The sequence below is a fragment of the Neovison vison genome, chromosome 8 (assembly GCF_020171115.1).
Source record: "Neovison vison isolate M4711 chromosome 8, ASM_NN_V1, whole genome shotgun sequence".
NCBI classification, from domain to species: domain Eukaryota; kingdom Metazoa; phylum Chordata; class Mammalia; order Carnivora; family Mustelidae; genus Neogale; species Neogale vison.
The window spans coordinates 73,827,554-73,846,497 of NC_058098.1; the positions used below are offsets into that span (position 1 = coordinate 73,827,554).

The 18,944-nt window shown below is 36.0% G+C and overlaps 1 protein-coding gene across 22 annotated transcripts in view; it reads right to left on the reverse strand.

Annotated features, from left to right (window-relative positions):
- NRXN1 (neurexin 1) overlaps nt 1–18,944 on the reverse strand; it is a 1,167,944-nt gene that overhangs the window by 720,477 nt on the left and 428,523 nt on the right. For 15 of the 22 annotated variants that reach the window (XM_044263938.1, XM_044263937.1, XM_044263923.1 and 12 more), the window contains 3 exons: nt 4,414–4,715; nt 2,277–2,300; nt 1,013–1,174 (listed from right to left, as the gene is read on the reverse strand). In XM_044263938.1, the coding sequence (XP_044119873.1) occupies nt 1,013–1,174; nt 2,277–2,300; nt 4,414–4,715 (488 nt within the window). The remainder of the gene's footprint in view (nt 1–1,012; nt 1,175–2,276; nt 2,301–4,413; nt 4,716–18,944) is intronic. The other 7 variants (XM_044263931.1, XM_044263930.1, XM_044263925.1 and 4 more) reach the window with 1 other exon arrangement.

The following is an 18,944-nucleotide window of genomic DNA, read 5'->3' on the forward strand; positions in this document are numbered from 1 at the left end:
TTCTATATCAAGCCACAACTAGCCCATACAGTATGTTCCCATACATGGAGGGGAGGTAAGAGTATGGTAAGCAGTGGCTATTTTTCACTGATGCTTACCTGAATCAAGTTTATATGATTGGAGGATTTTCTTCAGAATAAACCAAAGTATGTAACTGCTTACCAATAGCACCCATGGCTAATCACTCATAAATTTACTGATTACACTTTACATTTTGGAGGTTTACACCATTAAACGGCAGCCATACAATACAAGAGAAATCTCTGGTTCTAGCAGCCAAAAGAAACTGAGCTCTACCTGACTGAAAACAGGCAGGATTCATGGCCAAAAAAAAAAATTAATATAAGTTGAAATTCAAGGACTTCCCAATCTTTTTTCCCCATACCCTGACAAGTTCTAATTTTATCAAGAGTTATAACAGATAAGGACAGCTGAGTACGAGGGATGAAATTACTGATATCTTTTAGCCTGATAGTTTTGTTCAGATAAATATCAAGTGTGCTCATCAGATCTTAAATGAAACAGCTTCACTTCCTTTGGGACATTTTTCAAACATAAGAACAAAATTATTTCATCACACAGACTCATTTTGTTTTTGTTTGATGTAACCTCTCTTTTGTATCCAAATTTTTTTTATTGTAATGATCAGACAAGACACCACTGTATTAAAAATATCTAAGACACTTAAGTAAAAATGAGCAAGGTATTGAACTTAACTCTAGCTCCTGCCTTTCTTTGTTTCACTTTCCTTTATAGCTAGTATACAACTTCCCATGCAGAACTCAACTGTGACTTACTTACAGACTATGAAAGAAGAGGCAATTCGTTCCTTCATCATGTCCCATGAGCTGCCTCCCTCCCCCAACCCTATACCATCAACAGCAGAATATTGAATTTAAGGTTGTGCCCTTTGACTCCGCAAACACTGGGTCTTCAGCAAAGGTGCTCTCAGTCCGGATCTGAAATGATGGGATCATGGATTAGGAATGATTCTGGTGACAGTGATATTTACCTCTTTGAGACAGCCCATAAAGTTGTTACTGACTGGTGACCCTGGAAGGTCTGCTGTGCTGGGACTGCCTCCAACATAGAAAAAGTCATCAGACCCCAGCATGGTATAATCTTCTTGTGTGTAGCCCGTTGTGGTAAGAATCCCATCCACTGATATTGTCACCTAGATAACAAAGCACAGGGAAAGGACACGCTATACTCAGACCTAGATACTGTAATCCTGGGATATGCCTGTTTTGTGTTTTGTTTTGTTTTATTTTTTTTTCATTTTGTTTTGTTGTTTGTTTTTTTTTTTTGCTTTTTTTTTTTTTTTTTCTGTTTGGTTTTTATTTTTAGACCTATGGCGGAACCCATTTTCATGTCTGTTTGAAGTTTATTCTTGGATTCTATTCAACTAGCCCTAAGCAATCTAAACTAGTTAGAGAGTTAACTGATTATTGAACTAGTGTCAGCATCATCCCTACTGCAACTCAAAAGTTATTCAGCAGACACAAAAATGGTGTTAGTAAAATGCTTCCTAGGTTAGTTTTGCTGGTGTACATATTAGTAAAGTTTAGTCGTCTGTTATTAACTAATCACAACGTGCACCTTGTTAACATAAAAGGCGCAAGCTATTTCCAGCAACGTCACTATTTGCACTATTGAGCAGCAGTTGTTCAGCATGCAAGTGCCTAAGTCCATGCCAGAGGGGAGGAAAGGCAAAACAACCCGTGGAAGCAGCACACGCGGATGTGCACATGCAGGAGGGACAGTACAGTTCAGAAAGGAAAGGAAAGAAAACAGGGAGAACCAAAGGGGGGGAAAAAAAGAAAAACAGAAAAAGAAAAGAAAAAAAACAAAAACAAAAAAAAACAACAACTGCTTTGTGATGACGTAAGGATGAGTGGGTGTGGCATCTCCGACATTCCCCAACCAGGTGTGCATGCCATGCATCATGAATGGTTAGAGACTGGCTGAGCTTGCGTCACTCGGGCCAGCCACCATTTTGTCTTATCCCGTGTTAACCACAGCTGGATGCAAAACGTTCGAAACGTTAACGATGCCCCTACAGGTGAGTTGGAAAACAGAAGTTGACAGGAACAGGTAAAAAATAAGAAGGTCAACAACAGATGAAAAGAAGGAGGTCAAAGTAAGCAGAAGAGTACCAACCGCAGTTCCTCTTTTGTTAATGATGTCTACAGTTAAAAGAAAGAAAGAAAACACACGGCAAACCCAAAATAAGAAACAATTAGAATGATATCTACCGAACAATGTAGTTTGTTTACCATAGCGTGTCCAATGCCTGAGTGCTTTGTGGAGAAGGGGGGAGAAAGGAAATTAAAAACTGTGAACAGAATAACGATCGTTACTTAAAAAATATGATGGTCTCTACCATGTTAGTACATTTTTTGATTCAGGTAACGGTTAGTAGAATGAAACATTCCATGAATGACATGTTAGTTATTAAGCATGTTAGTAACATAGAAAAAGGGCAAAAAAATTTTACAAGAAAAAAGCAGACTAACAAATAGGCCTCCCACAGAGGTAATATTTTTCCTGCCAGTATTGTTCATCACTTGCTACTAGATAGAAACAGACATATGGCAACGTTCCCTTTGCCTCCCTGAGTACATCTTGACAGTCATTTAAAAAGTCTATAAGGGATTCAAAGACCTAAAGCTCATCAGCTGACCACTGCCGCCCTATGCCCGGAAATGACCCCGCCCCCACCCTGGCCCTCCCCAGCCCCAGCAAATTCATAGGAATTGGTTGGCAATGCCCTACTACTCAATTTTACAGCACACAAGGACTCCTTCTCAACTCCAAAACTTCCTTCGGTCATATTGATGGACTTTAGGGTCACAGTTTACTGCAATGAAACAAAGCAAAGATCCTGACACATAGAATGAGTAGAATGGATTTGTTTTTAATCTGTCCTGCCACACATGCACCCCAGCTGTATAACCACAGTTTCCTTTGAGCTATCAATTCGCAGTTTGGTTTGTAACCTGAGCAAAGGCAAATCTAGAAAGTGGGCTCCTCAAGCCCCACCCCTCCTTCTGTGCTTCTCTCAAATGAGCCTCCGGTCTCTTGGTGAGAATCTGAGAGAAAAAAATAAAAAAAGGAAAACCAAAGAGACAGACTTATAGGAAATCCGTGGTCCCCTGCTGCACTGAGGAGGTGGGGGGGGTGACTCCCTCCCAGGGCAGGCGTGAAGCATGCAGTGTCCCTCCCATGCCAAGAAGGCCTCTGAAAGGTCTTTGAGGGTCTAAGAATCCTTCAGTTTTACTTGTCTACCTTAGCTAGACTGCCTTAGCTAGGCTGCACTCCGAAAATTCTTTTTTTGTCTCAAGTTTGGATAGTTTAAGCCTTTCAGAAGTGGGAAAGAAAAGGTTAGATGGTTAACAGCTCAGAAAGAGAAGGCTGTTTTAGTAAAGGAAAACCAGAGACAATCCGGTCATTCTGCAACTGTTCAGAGAAACAACAAATATGTTAAGGATATTAGTTTGAGATCAGCATGTACTGCAGAAAAATTAGTCACTGTCAACACTTAACAAAATGACACATTATAATATAAAATTTCAAATAATAACCAAAACGTATACTGTTCAATATAAAAGGACAATCTATTCACTTCCATCTGTATATATAGATATACTGTAATAATATGCCTCAGTTAAAAACATACAGTATATGTGGACTCATAAATTTACTAAAGAACTGATATTTTCCTAGTATATAGACTCTTGCAAGAATTTTTTTTTTTTTTTTTTAATACAACCAAGTAGAAATGGGCACCTAGAAGATGAACTGGTCTCTCCAGAGTCATTTGGGATTTAAATTATCTGTGCTAAAAATAAAAAAAAAAAGTCTTCGTAAACAGACTCTTCAGGAGATGTATAGGCCCCCAAAGTCATTCTTTCTGCCTCAGGGGCTTTTCTTGTCCCTATTTCAGAGGTGGGAGTGGAGAGGGAGCAGGGATTGATACAATCCCAAATCACAAACACACTGATTTTTTTACTACAAAAAAGGAACTGTGATTTAATGACCCCAATGTGCATGCTTCCAAATGATCACCATGAAAACCATAATTTAAAATCAAACAAACAGAAAATAATAATTAAAAAAAAAACCACAACAAAATCACACACATCACAGGAAGGGCAGGTCGCAGGGATATCCTTGCAGCCCTCTGGGAAACTGTCATATGTCGCTGTATCAAAATAGACTTTGGGCCCCCAGAACTTTCTAGATATGCCCCTGCTCAAGTATGGCAGGAAGATTCATCTTAGAAGAAGAAAAAGCTAATTTGTAAGCGACTCTGAGGAGCCCTATATCATGTTTGTTAGGGTTTTCAAGTACCACACACACAGCTGCAGTGAGAAACAAAGCCAGAAACTCTCTTATCCGCTGCGCTGTTACCTGACGCAGATTCCTGGTGACTTTCACATCATGCCAGGCATTATCATTAAACTTTCCATTCACGGGCTCCACTAGTGCTTCAAAGGCCCCTGATCCCAAATTAATGACCAGAGAAACAGCTCCATTTTTCAGGGCAAGATTGACATAATCAGCCGATTTCCCAGTGTGAAGCATCAGTCCATTCCTCTGAAGAGTTTTAAAGGACAGCGTTATTTCATCGCTGCTGCTTTGAATGGGGTTTTGAGACAAGTCGTAGCAGAAGTATTCAGATCCCTTGAAAGTGGCAATATATTCTTCTTTTCCTAGGGGGAAATAGATACATACGTGCGTAAGTAAAGAAATACACTACATAGATCAGCAGACCTTAACAGAAACAAAATTAATCATCCCCCCAAATTAACTCTGTTTAGTTAACATTCATTACAAGAGCACCATCAAACAGAATCAAATAGTACTGTAGGTGGCAGTATATATTTTTTTAATAAACCTCCTCAGCTATTGGGCCATCAACTGCAATAGCTAAAGCTGACATTCTTGAAAATTCAATTAATTTTTAAGTATCACTGCAAGAGCTCTGATCTGAGAAAGCAGCTCTGTGATATCTCCAGGGCATGAATCAGGTACCATAAATGCATATTGGATGGTTCTACTCTGCTGGCAACAATGGGTTCCAATGTGTTTGCAACATTCTCTCCATCCAACTGAGGCGTTATTTTAATTTTCAGTGAGACATTTATATTCAAAGATCTTCTCAGCGAAGAGACAAATATTTTCATCACTGAGAAACCATAACAAATTATCTGGTAAGGGGAAAGCAAAAAAAAAAAAAAAAAGAATTCGGTCTGAGAGTAAATAGATCTCCTACAGAGCATGTGCATTTTTTTTTTTTTTCTTTTTCTTTTTGGTTTGTTCTCTCCCTGGATGGAGGGAGCAGTGATAGCAAGCTTAATGGAGACTGCTGGATTGTTGATTCATTCCCTGATCTCACCAAGCAGATGGTAGGGTTGGCTTTTATGAGACTGGTAAAAATTCCAGCACATCATCATGGGAATAGCATGTAAATGAAGCCTCAACATTTTCTATATATCTATCTTTACCATATTTACGAGCAACAATGTGGATCCCACAAGATGTCAGGCAGCTCAACCCAAAATGTGGGTATTTGGAAAGAGCAATCCTCTCCCACTGATTGAGTTTAACCAAAGGAAGAGTCTAAGCCAAAAGTTTCCTCCGTTTCCTAGGCAATGATAGTATTGTGCCAAGAAAAATGAAACAGTATGGTCTAGAATCAGCTTCTGATAAACTATATAAACAGAATTTTAAATGATACTGGGGAATCTTAATCTGTTTTACTGGGAATATAGCATCTCCACCATGTCCACAGGAGGGCTCATGCCAAAAAGGGGCTTACTCTTGGCAAAAGGTTTTTACTTCAGGCCTGTTTCATTTGGTTGTGAAATAACTCATGTCCTTGAATCTGAGCTCGAATTGAGGTCTCAGATCACCAGTACCAGATAACCTGACTCTGGATGCAGACGGTGCCACAAGTGGCTAGAAGTAGGCAAGTCATGGCACAAGTTAAACAGTGAGCACCTAGAGATTTTCACAATGGTGTGAGCCTGAGAAAAGTCACTGCCTACCAGTAAGTTATTAGTGACAACTACTGGTCAAGCCAAATCCATCACATTCTGAGGCAGAATCATAGCAAGGACAATACAAGCCAAACTAGAGGGCCCTTCCCATTCATACAGTCAAAATATTGATTGAGTACCTCCCAAGTGTTAAGCCCAGTACTAGTCTTTAGGGATAATGAAGTGGCCAAACCTGATTCCATTCCTGTCTCTGAAAGATAACAGTCGAGGTGTCTACTTCCCTGGTCAGTTCAATATGGCAAGTGGCCTGATATTGGGAGTTAGCACAATTAAATATTTCTAAATATATTTATGAGGGGGAAAGAAAATAGATCGAAATATGAAATTAGATACTAGCCTAGCTACTTGCTAACTGCACTGGGAGGCAATTATGCATCTTTTAAAATCTCAGTTTCTGAAAATGGTTTGTTATACCAGTCTTCCCAGATAAAATGAGATAATTCATGTACAGATATCTGGCAAAGTTGGTAGGCATTAGGAGTGGTAGATGTTTTCCTTCTTGCCTGTCTAATGTAATAAATGTGATAAATAATCTAAAACAAATGGCATATATCAACTTTATTGTGAAATCTAGAATATTATCTTTAAGATCAGAACAAGGACACCTACTATTAACATACTGTCCTTGAAGCCCTAGGTAATATAGGAAAATAGGAAAAATATATGAGCATTATAAAATTATAAGTGACAAAATCACATTAGTAAATTTTATTGTGTGAATTAAAAGACCAAAATAATCTTCAGAAAAGTATTGGGTTTAATAAGATATTTCAGAAAGACTGCAGGGTTCTATGTACTGGGACAGTGTTTTAAACATATATAAACAGATCTATAGATTTGATGAAATTCCATTAGAAATCTAAATGAAAAAAAAAATTTTTTTTGAAGATTTTATTCATTTATTTGATAGAGAGATCACAAGTAGGCAGAGAGGCATGCAGAGAGAGAGAGAGGAGGAAGCAAGCTCCCCGCCAAGCGCAGAGCCCGATGTGGGGCTCGATCCCAGGACCCTGGGACCATGACCTGAGCCAAAGGCAAAGGCTTAGCCCACTGAGCCACCCAGGCACCCCTCTAAATGAAATTTTAAAATGAATGTGAAGAGCTGATTCCATGAATTCTTTGGGAAAACAAGAAGCCCAAAATAGCCAAGCTATGCCAGAGAAAGAAGATGAAGGAACTTTCTTGTATAAAGGTGCCCATTTATTAGAAAATGATGGTAATGAAGATTAATACACTAGGATAAATTTTAAAAGAAGGGATAAAAATAATGAAACTAAAAATAATCCTAAGCCTATACGAAAACGATTTCTATCAAGTCAGGCATTGCCGTTAAGTGAGCAGAGTATAGATTTGTCGATAAATGGTGCTGGGACAACTGGTTATCTATATGAATAAAGGAAAATTGGATCTCTACATCATCTATAAAAATCAATTCCTCATGCACCAAGGATATAAATTACTGAGGTAAATCTATAAAATTTTTGTAAGACAAAGTAAGATACTGAATTATGGAATGATTTATTAAATAGGCATAAAAGGTACTAATAAAATATCAATACATTCACCCACATTAAAATTGCGAACACCTGTTCATAAATAATATCACAAAGAGAGAAAGAATCTATATAAAAAATTGGAAGAAAATAAGTTTTTAAAGATTTTACTTATCTGAGAGAGAGAGAGAGCACAAATGGAGTGACAGAAGAGGGAGGAGCAAACTCCCCGCTGAGCAGGAACCCTGATGTGGGGCTTGATCCAGGGACCCTGGGATCATGACCTGAGCCAAAGGGAGATGCTTAACTAGCTGACCCACCCAGGCACCCCCAAAATATTTTTATACCATACTATTTAAAAAGGACTACAATCCAGGATATGTGAAGCACTTTGATAAATCAATATGAAACAAGATGAACAAGGGCAAAGTAGGCAAAATAAAAGCACAGTAATTTCATAGAATAAATGAAAAGATGCTCAACCCTATCAGTCTTCTGAGAAAGGCAAAAACCAGATTATGTTCAAATCTATGTCATAACCCTGAAATTGGCAAAAAATGAAAATAAAAGAGAAAAACTCCAGGTTTGGAAAAGCCATGGATATAAAGTAATTCTTACTTACTGCTGCCAAGAGGGCTAATGAGATGAAAATTGACCAACTACAATAAGCACTATTTGGCATTATATAATCCCATGGGAATTTCTCATATTATAAAGGTTTCAGTCCTTAGAAAATGGTTGCCATAATCAATAGGAATAACATTTACAATTGTTTTCAATTCACTTTTCTCTGCTTATTGTTCTGGTCCTTAGATGATAGGTAGTCACATGAATTCCAGTTCATATATGGTAAGTCCACTTATCTGAAGATGATATTTGCAGAATTTTCATCCCCTCTGAGTACTTAGAATAGGTCTCTAAGCCACAGAGAGTTTTGGAGACCCTTCTCTGGCCTAACCCTTTAATTTACATTATTAAGAAAGTGAGCCAAGAAACAGACTCCTAACTATAGAGAATAAACTGAGGAATGTTATAGGGGTGGTGGCATGGGTTAAATGGGTGGTGGGTGTTGAGGGCACTTGTGATAAACACCAGGTGTTGTATGTAAGTGATGAATCACTAAATCCTACATCTGAAGCTAATATTGCACTGTATGTTAACTACCTGTAATTTAAATTCAAATTCAGAAAAAAAATTTCAGACCCATTAAGTTTAAATGACTATCAAGTTCAGAAAGTGTGCCAGGAACAGAAGCAGACAAGAACTCAGCCTCTGACTAACTTTATTTTTATTTTTTTAAAGATTTCATTTACTTATTTGAGAGAGAGAGAGAGAGTGAAGGAGCACAAGCAGGGGGAGCAGGGGAGGGGGAGGGGGGAAGCAGGCTCCCCGCCGAGCAGGGAGCCTGATGCAGGACTCGATCCCAGGACCCCGGGCTCATGACCCTAGCTGAAGGCAGACACTTAATCATACGAGCCACCCGAGCACCCAGCCTCTGACTACCCTCAAATAACTCAATAACAGAATAACAAAGTTTGGGGATGATATAAAGAGGTTTGGTTTATTTAAAAGGCTGTAGCATTTTATCCAACTGACCTAATGTCATTTCAAATCAGCATAATTCACAATGCATCTTGACAAAGGATTCCTTTGCCAGATAATGTGGCAAACCCAAAAGGAAAAATAGCAGAAAGAGTTTGCAATTCAGTAGATGGCAACCTTTGAAGTTATATGTGTGTTGATGACATTTAACACCATTTAAATGAAAATATCACTCATTTTGTATTGTTTAATTAAAAAAATAGGTAATTCAAATTGCATTAAAGGCAACCACATAAGTCTTGGAAAAATTCAATGTAGTACATATCATTACCTCTAAAAGCCATAAATGAGACATGAATATAAACAGGAAAAATATTTTTGCTAATTTTTTAAATGAAAGAATATGTATTCTTTATAAAAATGCATAAATCATTCTATTTTTTACAAGACAAGAGGATTATACTTCCTCCAACTCTTTGCCTGTTCATGTATAATCTTTGTCATTAAGTTTTGTGCTATGTCATATGCAAGTAAGAAGCAGCATAGTGAGTAATTATTTATACTTTCTTGTTGAAAATGTAAAGAATGGATCTCTTTCCATTTTAAAATACAAGTCCTGAATATTTTGTGCATTACCAATATGTACTAAAATAATAAACCTCAAAAAGAAATGAAATACCAACATTTTTTACAAAACTAAAATTTATATGGACCCACAAAAGATCCAAATAGCCAAAGCAATCTTGAGAAAGAAGAACAAAACTGGAGGTAACACAATCCCAGATTTCAAGATATACTACAAAGCTGTAATAATCAAAACAATATGGTACTGGCAGAAAAGTAGACACACAGATCAAGAGAACAGGATAGAAAGCCCAGAAATAAATTATGCATATAGGATCAATTAATCTATTACAATGGAAGCAAGAATATACAATGGGAAAAAGTGTCTTCAACAAATGATGATGGGAAAACTGGACATGCTAAAGAATGAAACCAGACCATTTTCTTATATCATACACAAAAATAAACTCAAAATGGATTAAAGACTTAAATATAAGACCTGAAACCATGAAAGTCCTAGAAGAAAACCCAGGCAGTAATTTATGAAAGAATGAAAGAGAGAGAGAGAAAGAAATTAGATTTACAGCAATACATATAGCAAGAAATAATTATGTCCAGGGTATGTAAAGAACTTACACAAACCAATAAGAAAAAAACTAGACAAATCAGAAAAAACAGGCAAACCATAAACAAACTCTCCATGATAACAGGATATCCATATGAAAAGATATTCAGCTTTGTCTTCAGAGAAATCAACTTAAAACCACAGTAAAATATCAATACATTCCACTATGATGAATAAAATGACAAAGACAAATTATATCAAGTGTTGGTGAAGACATGGAACAACTAGAACTCTCGTATTATTACTGGTGGGAACTATTTTAAACTGTTTGGAAACATCTTTTAAAGCTGGATCTCTGCATACTCTATCTTCCAGTAATTCCACTTGTAAGTACACATCCAACAAAAATTCAAACAAAGATGATCAGAATAACATACCGGCACGTTTGTAGCAGGACTGCAAAATAACCTCAAACCGAACACTACCAAAATGTCAATCTATCGAATGGATAATTTGAGTTATAGTTACACAAAGGAACAGTAATGGAAATACATAATCTTCAACCTACAAACAAAAATATAGATAAATCTCACAATGATAAGGTTAAGTAAAAAAGAAAAATGCCAGGTGCCTGCGTGGCTCAGTCAGTTGAACATCTGACTCTTGATTTCTGCTCAGGTCATGATCTTGGGTTTGTGAGATCCAGCCCCATGTTGGGCTCCACACTGGGCATGGGGCCTGCTTGAGATTCTCTGTTCTTTCCCCCTTGGCCCTCACCACATCTCTCTCTGAAAGAAAGAAGGAAGGAAGGAAGGAAGGAAGGAAAGAGAAAAAAAGATGGCCAGACTTAAAAGAGTATGTCTTATGATTCCCATTATATAAAATTTTTAAAAACAAGCAAAACTAATCTCTACTGTTGGTATTTTGACAGGGATTACATTAAATGAGTAGATTGCTTTGGGTAGTATAGATATTTTAAAAGTATTTATTCTACTGATCCATGAGCATGGAATATCTTTCCATTTCTTTGTGTCATCTTCAGTTTCTTTTAACAGTGTTTTGTCATTTTCAGAGTAGAGGTCTTTCACCTCTTTCGTTAGCTTTAGTCCAAGATAACTTATTTTTTTGGGTGTAATTATAAATGGAATTGTTTACTTAATTTCTCTTTTTATTATTTTATTATTGGTGTATAGAAATGCAACATATGTTGTATGTATGTATGTATGTATGTATGTTGACGTATCCTGTAATTTTACTAAAATCAGTTCTAGCAATTTTTTGGTGGAGTCTTTCTGCTGTTCTTATACAGCATCAAGTCATCTGGAAGTAGTGAAATTTTACTTCTTCCTTACTGATCTGGATTTCTTTTATTTCTTTTTGTTATCGAATACAGCTACTTCAACAACTATGTTGAATATAAGTGGTGGGAGTGTACATCCCTGTCACATTCCGGAACTTAGGGGAAAAGCTCTCAGTTTTTCCCAATTAAGGATGATGTTAGCTCTGAGTTTTCATAGATCTTTATTATGTTGAGGTATGTTCCCTCTAACTCTATTTTGTTGAGAATTTTCATCACAAAATGATGTTGAACTTTATCAAATGCTTTTTCTGTGTCAATTGAAATGATCATGTGGTTCTTATCCTTTCTCTTACTGATGTGATGTAACACATTGATTGATTTGCAAATGTTGAACCATTCCTGCATCCTGGAACTATATCTCACTTAATTGTGGTAAATAATTTCTTAAAATGTATTGTTGAATTAGATTTTCTAGTATTTTATCGAGAATTTTTCTATCTCTGCTCATCAAGGGATATTGACCTATATAGTTCTCTTTTTTAGTGGTGTCTTGTTTTAGTATCAAGGTAATGCTAGCTTTCATAGAATAACTTTTTTGGACTAGTTTGAGAAAAATAGGTATTAACTCTTCTTTAAATGTTTGGTAAAATTCACCTGTGAAGCCATCTGGTCATGGACTTCAGTTTGTTGGGAGTTTGATTACTGATTCAACTGTGTTACTAGTAATTGGTCTGTTCAGATTTTCTATTTCCTCCTGTTTCAGTTTTGGTACTTCATAAGTTTCTAGAAATTTATCTATTTCTTCTTGGTTGTCTAATTTGTTGGCATGCAATATTGTCTTGTAATCCTTTGTTTTTCTGTGGTGTATGGTGTTTTTTCTCCTCTCTCACTTGTGATTTTATTTGAGTTCTTTCACTTTTTTTCTTGATAAATGTGGCTAAGGTTTATCAATTTTAATGATTTTTTTCAAAAAAACTGCTTTTGGTTTCTTTGATCTGTTCTATCACTTTAAAATTTCTATATCATTTATTTCTGTTCTAATATTTATTATTTCTCTCCTTCTGCTGGTTTTAGGTTTTGTTTTTTGTTCTTTTTCTAGTTCCTTTAAGTGTAAAGTAAGACTGCCTGAGGTTTTTTTTTTTTTTTTTTTTTTTTTGCTTCTTGAGGTAGCTTCTATTGCTATAAACTTCCCTCTTAAAACTGCTTTTGCTGCAACCCAAATTTTTTGGACTGTTGTGGTTTCATTTTCATTTTTTTCCATGTAATTTTTAAATTTCTTCTTTGATGTTGTGGTTGACTAATTCATTGTTTAGTAGCATATTATGTAACCTTCATGTATTTGTGGTCTTTCCAAATTTTTTTCTTATGGTTAACTTCTAGTTTATAGTATTGTAGTCAGAAAAGATGCATGGTATGAGTATGAACTTCTTGAATTTGTTGAGGTTTATTTTATGGGCTAACATATGATTTGTTCTGGAAAATGTTCCATGTGCACTTGAAAAGAATGTATACTCTGGTGTTTAGGATGGAATGTTCTAAATATATCTGTTAAATCCATCTGTTACAGTGTCTCATTCAGAACAATTGTTTCCTTGTTGATGTTCTGAATAGATGATCTGTCCATTGATGTAAGTGGTATGTTAAAGTTCCCTACTATTATAGTATTATTACTGATTAGTTCCTTTGTGCTTGTTATTAACTGTTTTATGTATTTGGATACTCCTATGTTGGGTGCATAAATATTTAAAATGGTTATATCTTCTTGATATTGTCCCCTTTATTATTATGTAGTATCCTTTCTTGTCTGTTACAGTCTTTGTTTTTTTTTTTTTATATTTTTTTAAATTATTATTTATTTATTTATTTGACAGAGAGAGATCACAAGTAGGCGAGAAGCAGGCAGAGAGAGAGGAGGAAGCAGGCTTCCCGCTGAGCAGAGAGCCTGATGCGGGACTCGATCCCAGGACCCTGAGATCTTGACCTGAGCCGAAGGCAGCGGCTTAACCCACTGAGCCACCCAGGCGCCCTACAGTCTTTGTTTTAAAGACTGTTTTGTCCAATATAAGTACTGCTACTCTGGTTTTCTTTTGATACCATTTGCATGGTAGATGTTTCACCATCATCATCTCACTTTCAGTCTGCAGGTATCTTTCAGTCTAAAATGAGTCTCTTGTAGGAACATATACATGGGTCTTTTTTATTTTTAAATCCATTCTGTTACCCTATGTCTTTCAATTGGAATATTTAGTCTGCTTAATAATGTTCTGTTTTCGGGGCACCTTGGTGGCTCAGTGGTTAAAGCCTCTGCCTTCAGCTCAGGTCATGATCCCAGAGTCCTGGGATCGAGACCCACATCGGGCTCTCTGCTCAGTGGGGAGCCTGCTTCCTCCTCTCTCTCTGCCTGCTTCTCGCCTACTTGTGATCTCCGTCTGTCCAATAAATAAAAATTAAAAAAAAAAAATGTTCTGTTTTCGATCTGGGTTTTTGTTATGGGTGTGCTCAGACTGCAAAAATCATACAGCTGTACACTTACAATATGTGCATTTCCCAGGACTTCTGCTATATTTCAATAAAATAATTTAAATAATCGGGGCGCCTGGGTGGCTCAGTGGGTTAAGCCGCTGCCTTCGGCTCAGGTCATGATCTCAGAGTCCTGGGATCGAGTCCCGCATCGGGCTCTCTGCTCGGCAGGGAGCCTGCTTCCCTCTCTCTCTCTCTGCCTGCCTCTCTGCCTGCTTGTGATTTCTCTCTGTCAAATAAATAAATAAAATCTTTAAAAATAATAATAATAATAATTTAAATAATCTAATTTAAATAATATGGATAATTGAGAAAAAAACTCATCTGGCATAGTATTATTGTCCCAGTTAATAGAGTAATATGAGCAAGACAATATTCCTATCAATGCTACTTTTATTACTGAAAACTAAAATAGTAGCAATAGTAATAATATCAAATATGTCTCAAAAATAAGCTTCTCAATGCATATTAATATCCCTTAATGCTATTTGCTCTTCAGAGCAACCTCACAACATTTAGAAAGAAATATATAGGCTGCATAGATACAATTATAATTGTTTGAAGGACCATACTCTAAAGGTGTTAATTGATGGGTCAATGCCAAGATGAAGGAAGTTTTATAATCACAGAGATGTTTTGATAATAGACGATTTGAAAAATAAACTTAAAAAATTGGAACTTTTTCTAAAATTATATATTAATTTGTTTTAGTGTTGCTATACAATTGCAGGAAAAGATTGAATACGATGCCATTGGATTGTAGTCCTATTCAGTTTTCATACCTTCAATAATTTAGATAAAAACACAGTTTTTGCTCATCTAATTTTCTGAGGGAAAGTACAATGGAAAATTTGGAATTCTACAAATTTTTGTTATGCTGACAGGATGAGCTGACTCTGATAACGTTAAATTTGATGGGAATAAACCCGAGTCCTATTTTCTGGTCCAAAACCACCCAAGTGAACAAATAATTGAGGTGATATGACTTTTCAGACACAACAGGTAAAACCAAATAAAGCAAACTCTTTGAAGGATTTAGAACATGAATCCACTGTATGATAGAGACACTAAAAAAAAGTCTATGTAAGCATGGATTATATTCATGCAAGTGCTTAGGGGAGGGATGACATGATCTTATAGTTTAGTCATCTAACTACTTGATCAAACTAGAATGTGTTTCAGTATATGCTGGAATGATGAAAGGCTTCTAGATTATATAAGAAAATACTGAAAGATCTCTTAAAGGAAAAAAAAAAAAAGAGGGGATATATGACAGCATCTCCAAATATCACAAAGAATGTCCCTTAGAAGAGTTAACTCTATTTTGTGTGGAATCAGGGTGTAAATAGAATCAAAGCATAAAAGCTATGGGATAATATATGTCAATATAATGAAGAGTTTCTTAGAGAATTATCCATTGGTAAAGCATTTCATTTGATAGTAAACCAATTTTGCATCACAAAAAGGACTTAAGCATAACAACCACTTAACTGGGTATGACATAAGGTTTTCAATCTTTGAAGGTTAAACTGTACAAATGGATCGATTTCAACACCAAGATTTTCTACTTTATAGACAGGAATGTTAGACAAAGAGAGTTGAAATGACTTCCAAGTTCACAGAGAAATTGATTCTCAGGATAGAGCCCCTTCACACAGCCTATGCATGGGGCAAAAATCTCATTAATTTGGCCCTATGTTTCACATCTATCAAGTTTAATGAGTTTTTCTACTAAGTGAAGGACCTATAAAGGAATGACCCTACTTCTTAAGGACAAAGATGCATTTGGGCAGAGAGAAGTCACACTGACCCCACTTAGATGAGGCTTTTTATGCATGCCAAAACATTTCCTACATTATTGTTTTTGATTGTCTTGCTTTTCATATGCACAATCCCAAATAACATATGTTTTTAAGTTTTACTCTTTTTATATGATTCTAAGATTGTGTTCAACGCAAACTAGAAACTAAAGTTAACGTGAAAAAAAAATGAACACAAACAGACATTTGAGTGAGAGACTTGCTTCATTTGTTTTATTGCTCTTCAAGTCAAATACACAAGAATATTGTTCTAAAAACATCCTTGACTAAACAAAGGTATGCACTAGAAGTTTACATGATTAAATTAAATCGTAAGCCTGACTGACTTTAAAGACAAAGCAAGTTTAGAAAAACAGAAAAAGGAAAGTCTGATTATTGAAAAACCACATCAGGATTATAAAATCCTATTCCTAAGAAGCGTAACAGAAAATACAATCATTTTATTTGCCACAATCCCGTTATTTAAAAATTAAAACAACCAGTTGATCACTATAAGTAAAAATAACATGACTTTATTTTGTTCATTTTGATTATTTTTTTAGAGAGAGAGAGTGCCTTCATGGGCAAACTTGTGAGAGAGGGGTAGAGGGAGAGAGAGAATTTTAAGCTGGTTCCATACCTACTGTGGAGCCCAATGGGGTTGATCTCATAACCCTTATATCATGATCTTGATATCATGACCTTGAGATCATGACCTGATCCAAAATCAAGAGTCAGATACTTAACCACTGAGCTAGCTGGGTGCCCCAAGCATTACTTTAAAGAGAAAGTAGTTTCCTTACATTTTTCTACCTGATTTAAGGTGGTAAATTATTCCAAAATTCTCAAATACGATTCAATCTATGTAAATTCTGAGGCCAACTTCCATTATTTGCAGCAAGAAATCAAGCTCCATAAAATACTCATCACTCAAGATTTTATTCACTTTAGGTACACTTCAAAGGAACCAATCCAGAAACAAGTTGTTAAGCATCTATCAAGTAACCCTCCAAAAAAGAGACACAGCCTTAATGATGATATACTTGAGGTGATTAAATATGAAAGATAAAGAAGATCTAGATATTATTCAGCACAAAACCTTTATTTATTAGACGAAGGGAGTGAGGGCCCAACAGATAAAATTATAGTCGCATAACTAATTGGTGCAGAATCAAAATATAACTCTTGCCTCTTAAATCCAATCTCATGGTCTTCCTCATTTCCCAGAAATTTCCATGAAATGAGTCTCTCATTAAGAACTAAAAATTAAATACAGCTTAAACATGAACACATTTTTTCTAAAAGAAAATAGGACACTGTCCAAAACTCTAGTACAATTTTCCAATCCTATTGTGAAACTGATTTGAATTTGCTTAAATAACGGCAGGTGCTGGGAACCAAAAGCCACTCTATGCCTGTCTGGGCTGATGACCAATCAGTTCTGCATGGGTCGTATGATACACGGGGATAGTGATAAACAGATACTCCAGCATTCACCAGGTGTGCAATATTGCAATTTCGGGGACTGTCTCAGGCTCAACTTGCAACAACTGAATCTAAGACAACTGGACTCTAGCATATTTTAACCTGGACAGAATCAGTAACAAAATCAAAATAAAAACATAGCTTGGTGATTATAGACTTTATGAAGAATCTCTACATGAACTTACGATTTCTTTAGATGCCCATTAATGATTACCTCATAAAGAAGTAAATTATATATTTAATTATAGGAACACAATTGTATTTGCAGCAAATTTACAGATATTCTACATTTATGATAATACTCATTTATAAAATGGACATGGAGTAAATAATTTGAAGTATGAAATCATTTTATTACCAACATAGTCAATATATAGTGAATAGCTCATCTATATAACCATGCTCCAAAGAGTGGCCAATTTAAAACACAATACTTTCTCACTAGAATCAGATGGTATCTGCCTCTAACTCTAAAAATCTTTATTTTGGGATGTCCACATATTTTGGTCATGTGGCAAACTGCTCCACATTATAAAATGTGGTTTTTTTAAAATCTGAGAGAAATTGTGGAATTGTGGAAGGCAAGAGAAGAAGGGAGAGAACTTTATAAGGAAGAGTAAAGTGTTGGTTAAGGTGGAAATGCCTAAAAAAATATGATCTCAACACCCGCTACCCAAAGTGTGACCTAAGGGACAGTATCAGGCATCACTTGGAGCTTGTAAGAAGTGTTAATCTCAGGATCCCTCCTCAGTCTACAGATGCAGAATTTGTATTTTAATGAGATCCCCCAGGTGATCCCAGTGAACATTAAAGCCTAAGCCCTATTATGAGAACCAGTTCTAGATTAATGTGCTTTAGAATATCTTTTAGGGATTGTAAGAGTGGGGTGTGTGTGTGTGTGTGTGTGTGTGTGTGTGTGTGTTGTGTCTGTCATGTCTGAGTTAAGTATTAAAGACAAAATATTTTGATATCATTACACTTCTCTTAAAGGATAAACATCCAGATCAGTGACTTTGCATCTTTTGAATAGAAAACCAAAGACTGGGAGGAAAAAAAAGAATCAGAGAGATCTGATTAGTGTGTATATGCATCAAGTATCTATTTAATATGCATCCCAGCAGAGTCTGGTTGTTAAATCATTGGAGGTAATCTCTGAATTCTTATTCTCAACGTGTTTCGCCTTTAGGCAATAATACAATAGGAACCTCTGTAGGTTTGGGAACTTAGAACTACTCTTCTGAATAAATCTGAGAGGTATATATCTCCTGGTACAGTCTAGTAAGTCATCCTTATTAGTGGATATACTTAATGAAGTTCATGCAACTGCATTTATATATGTCTCTCTAGAAATATCTTGGTTCATCCACATCCACTGCTGAAACTGAAAACAAACTGTCATTCATTCTAGATGTGATCCAACTCAATGAAAATGAATGGGCCTGTGCTGTCACATTTCTACTTTTTGCAATTGAGTGAACTTGGAACATGTTAAAGTCAACAATATCCATCAATGAAGGAAATTTGTACTACTAAATATGGCCTACTATATTTAAAACCAGAATGACAATTCCTTAAAAGAAAGCACTAACTGTGTCTTGTCTTGGCATCCCG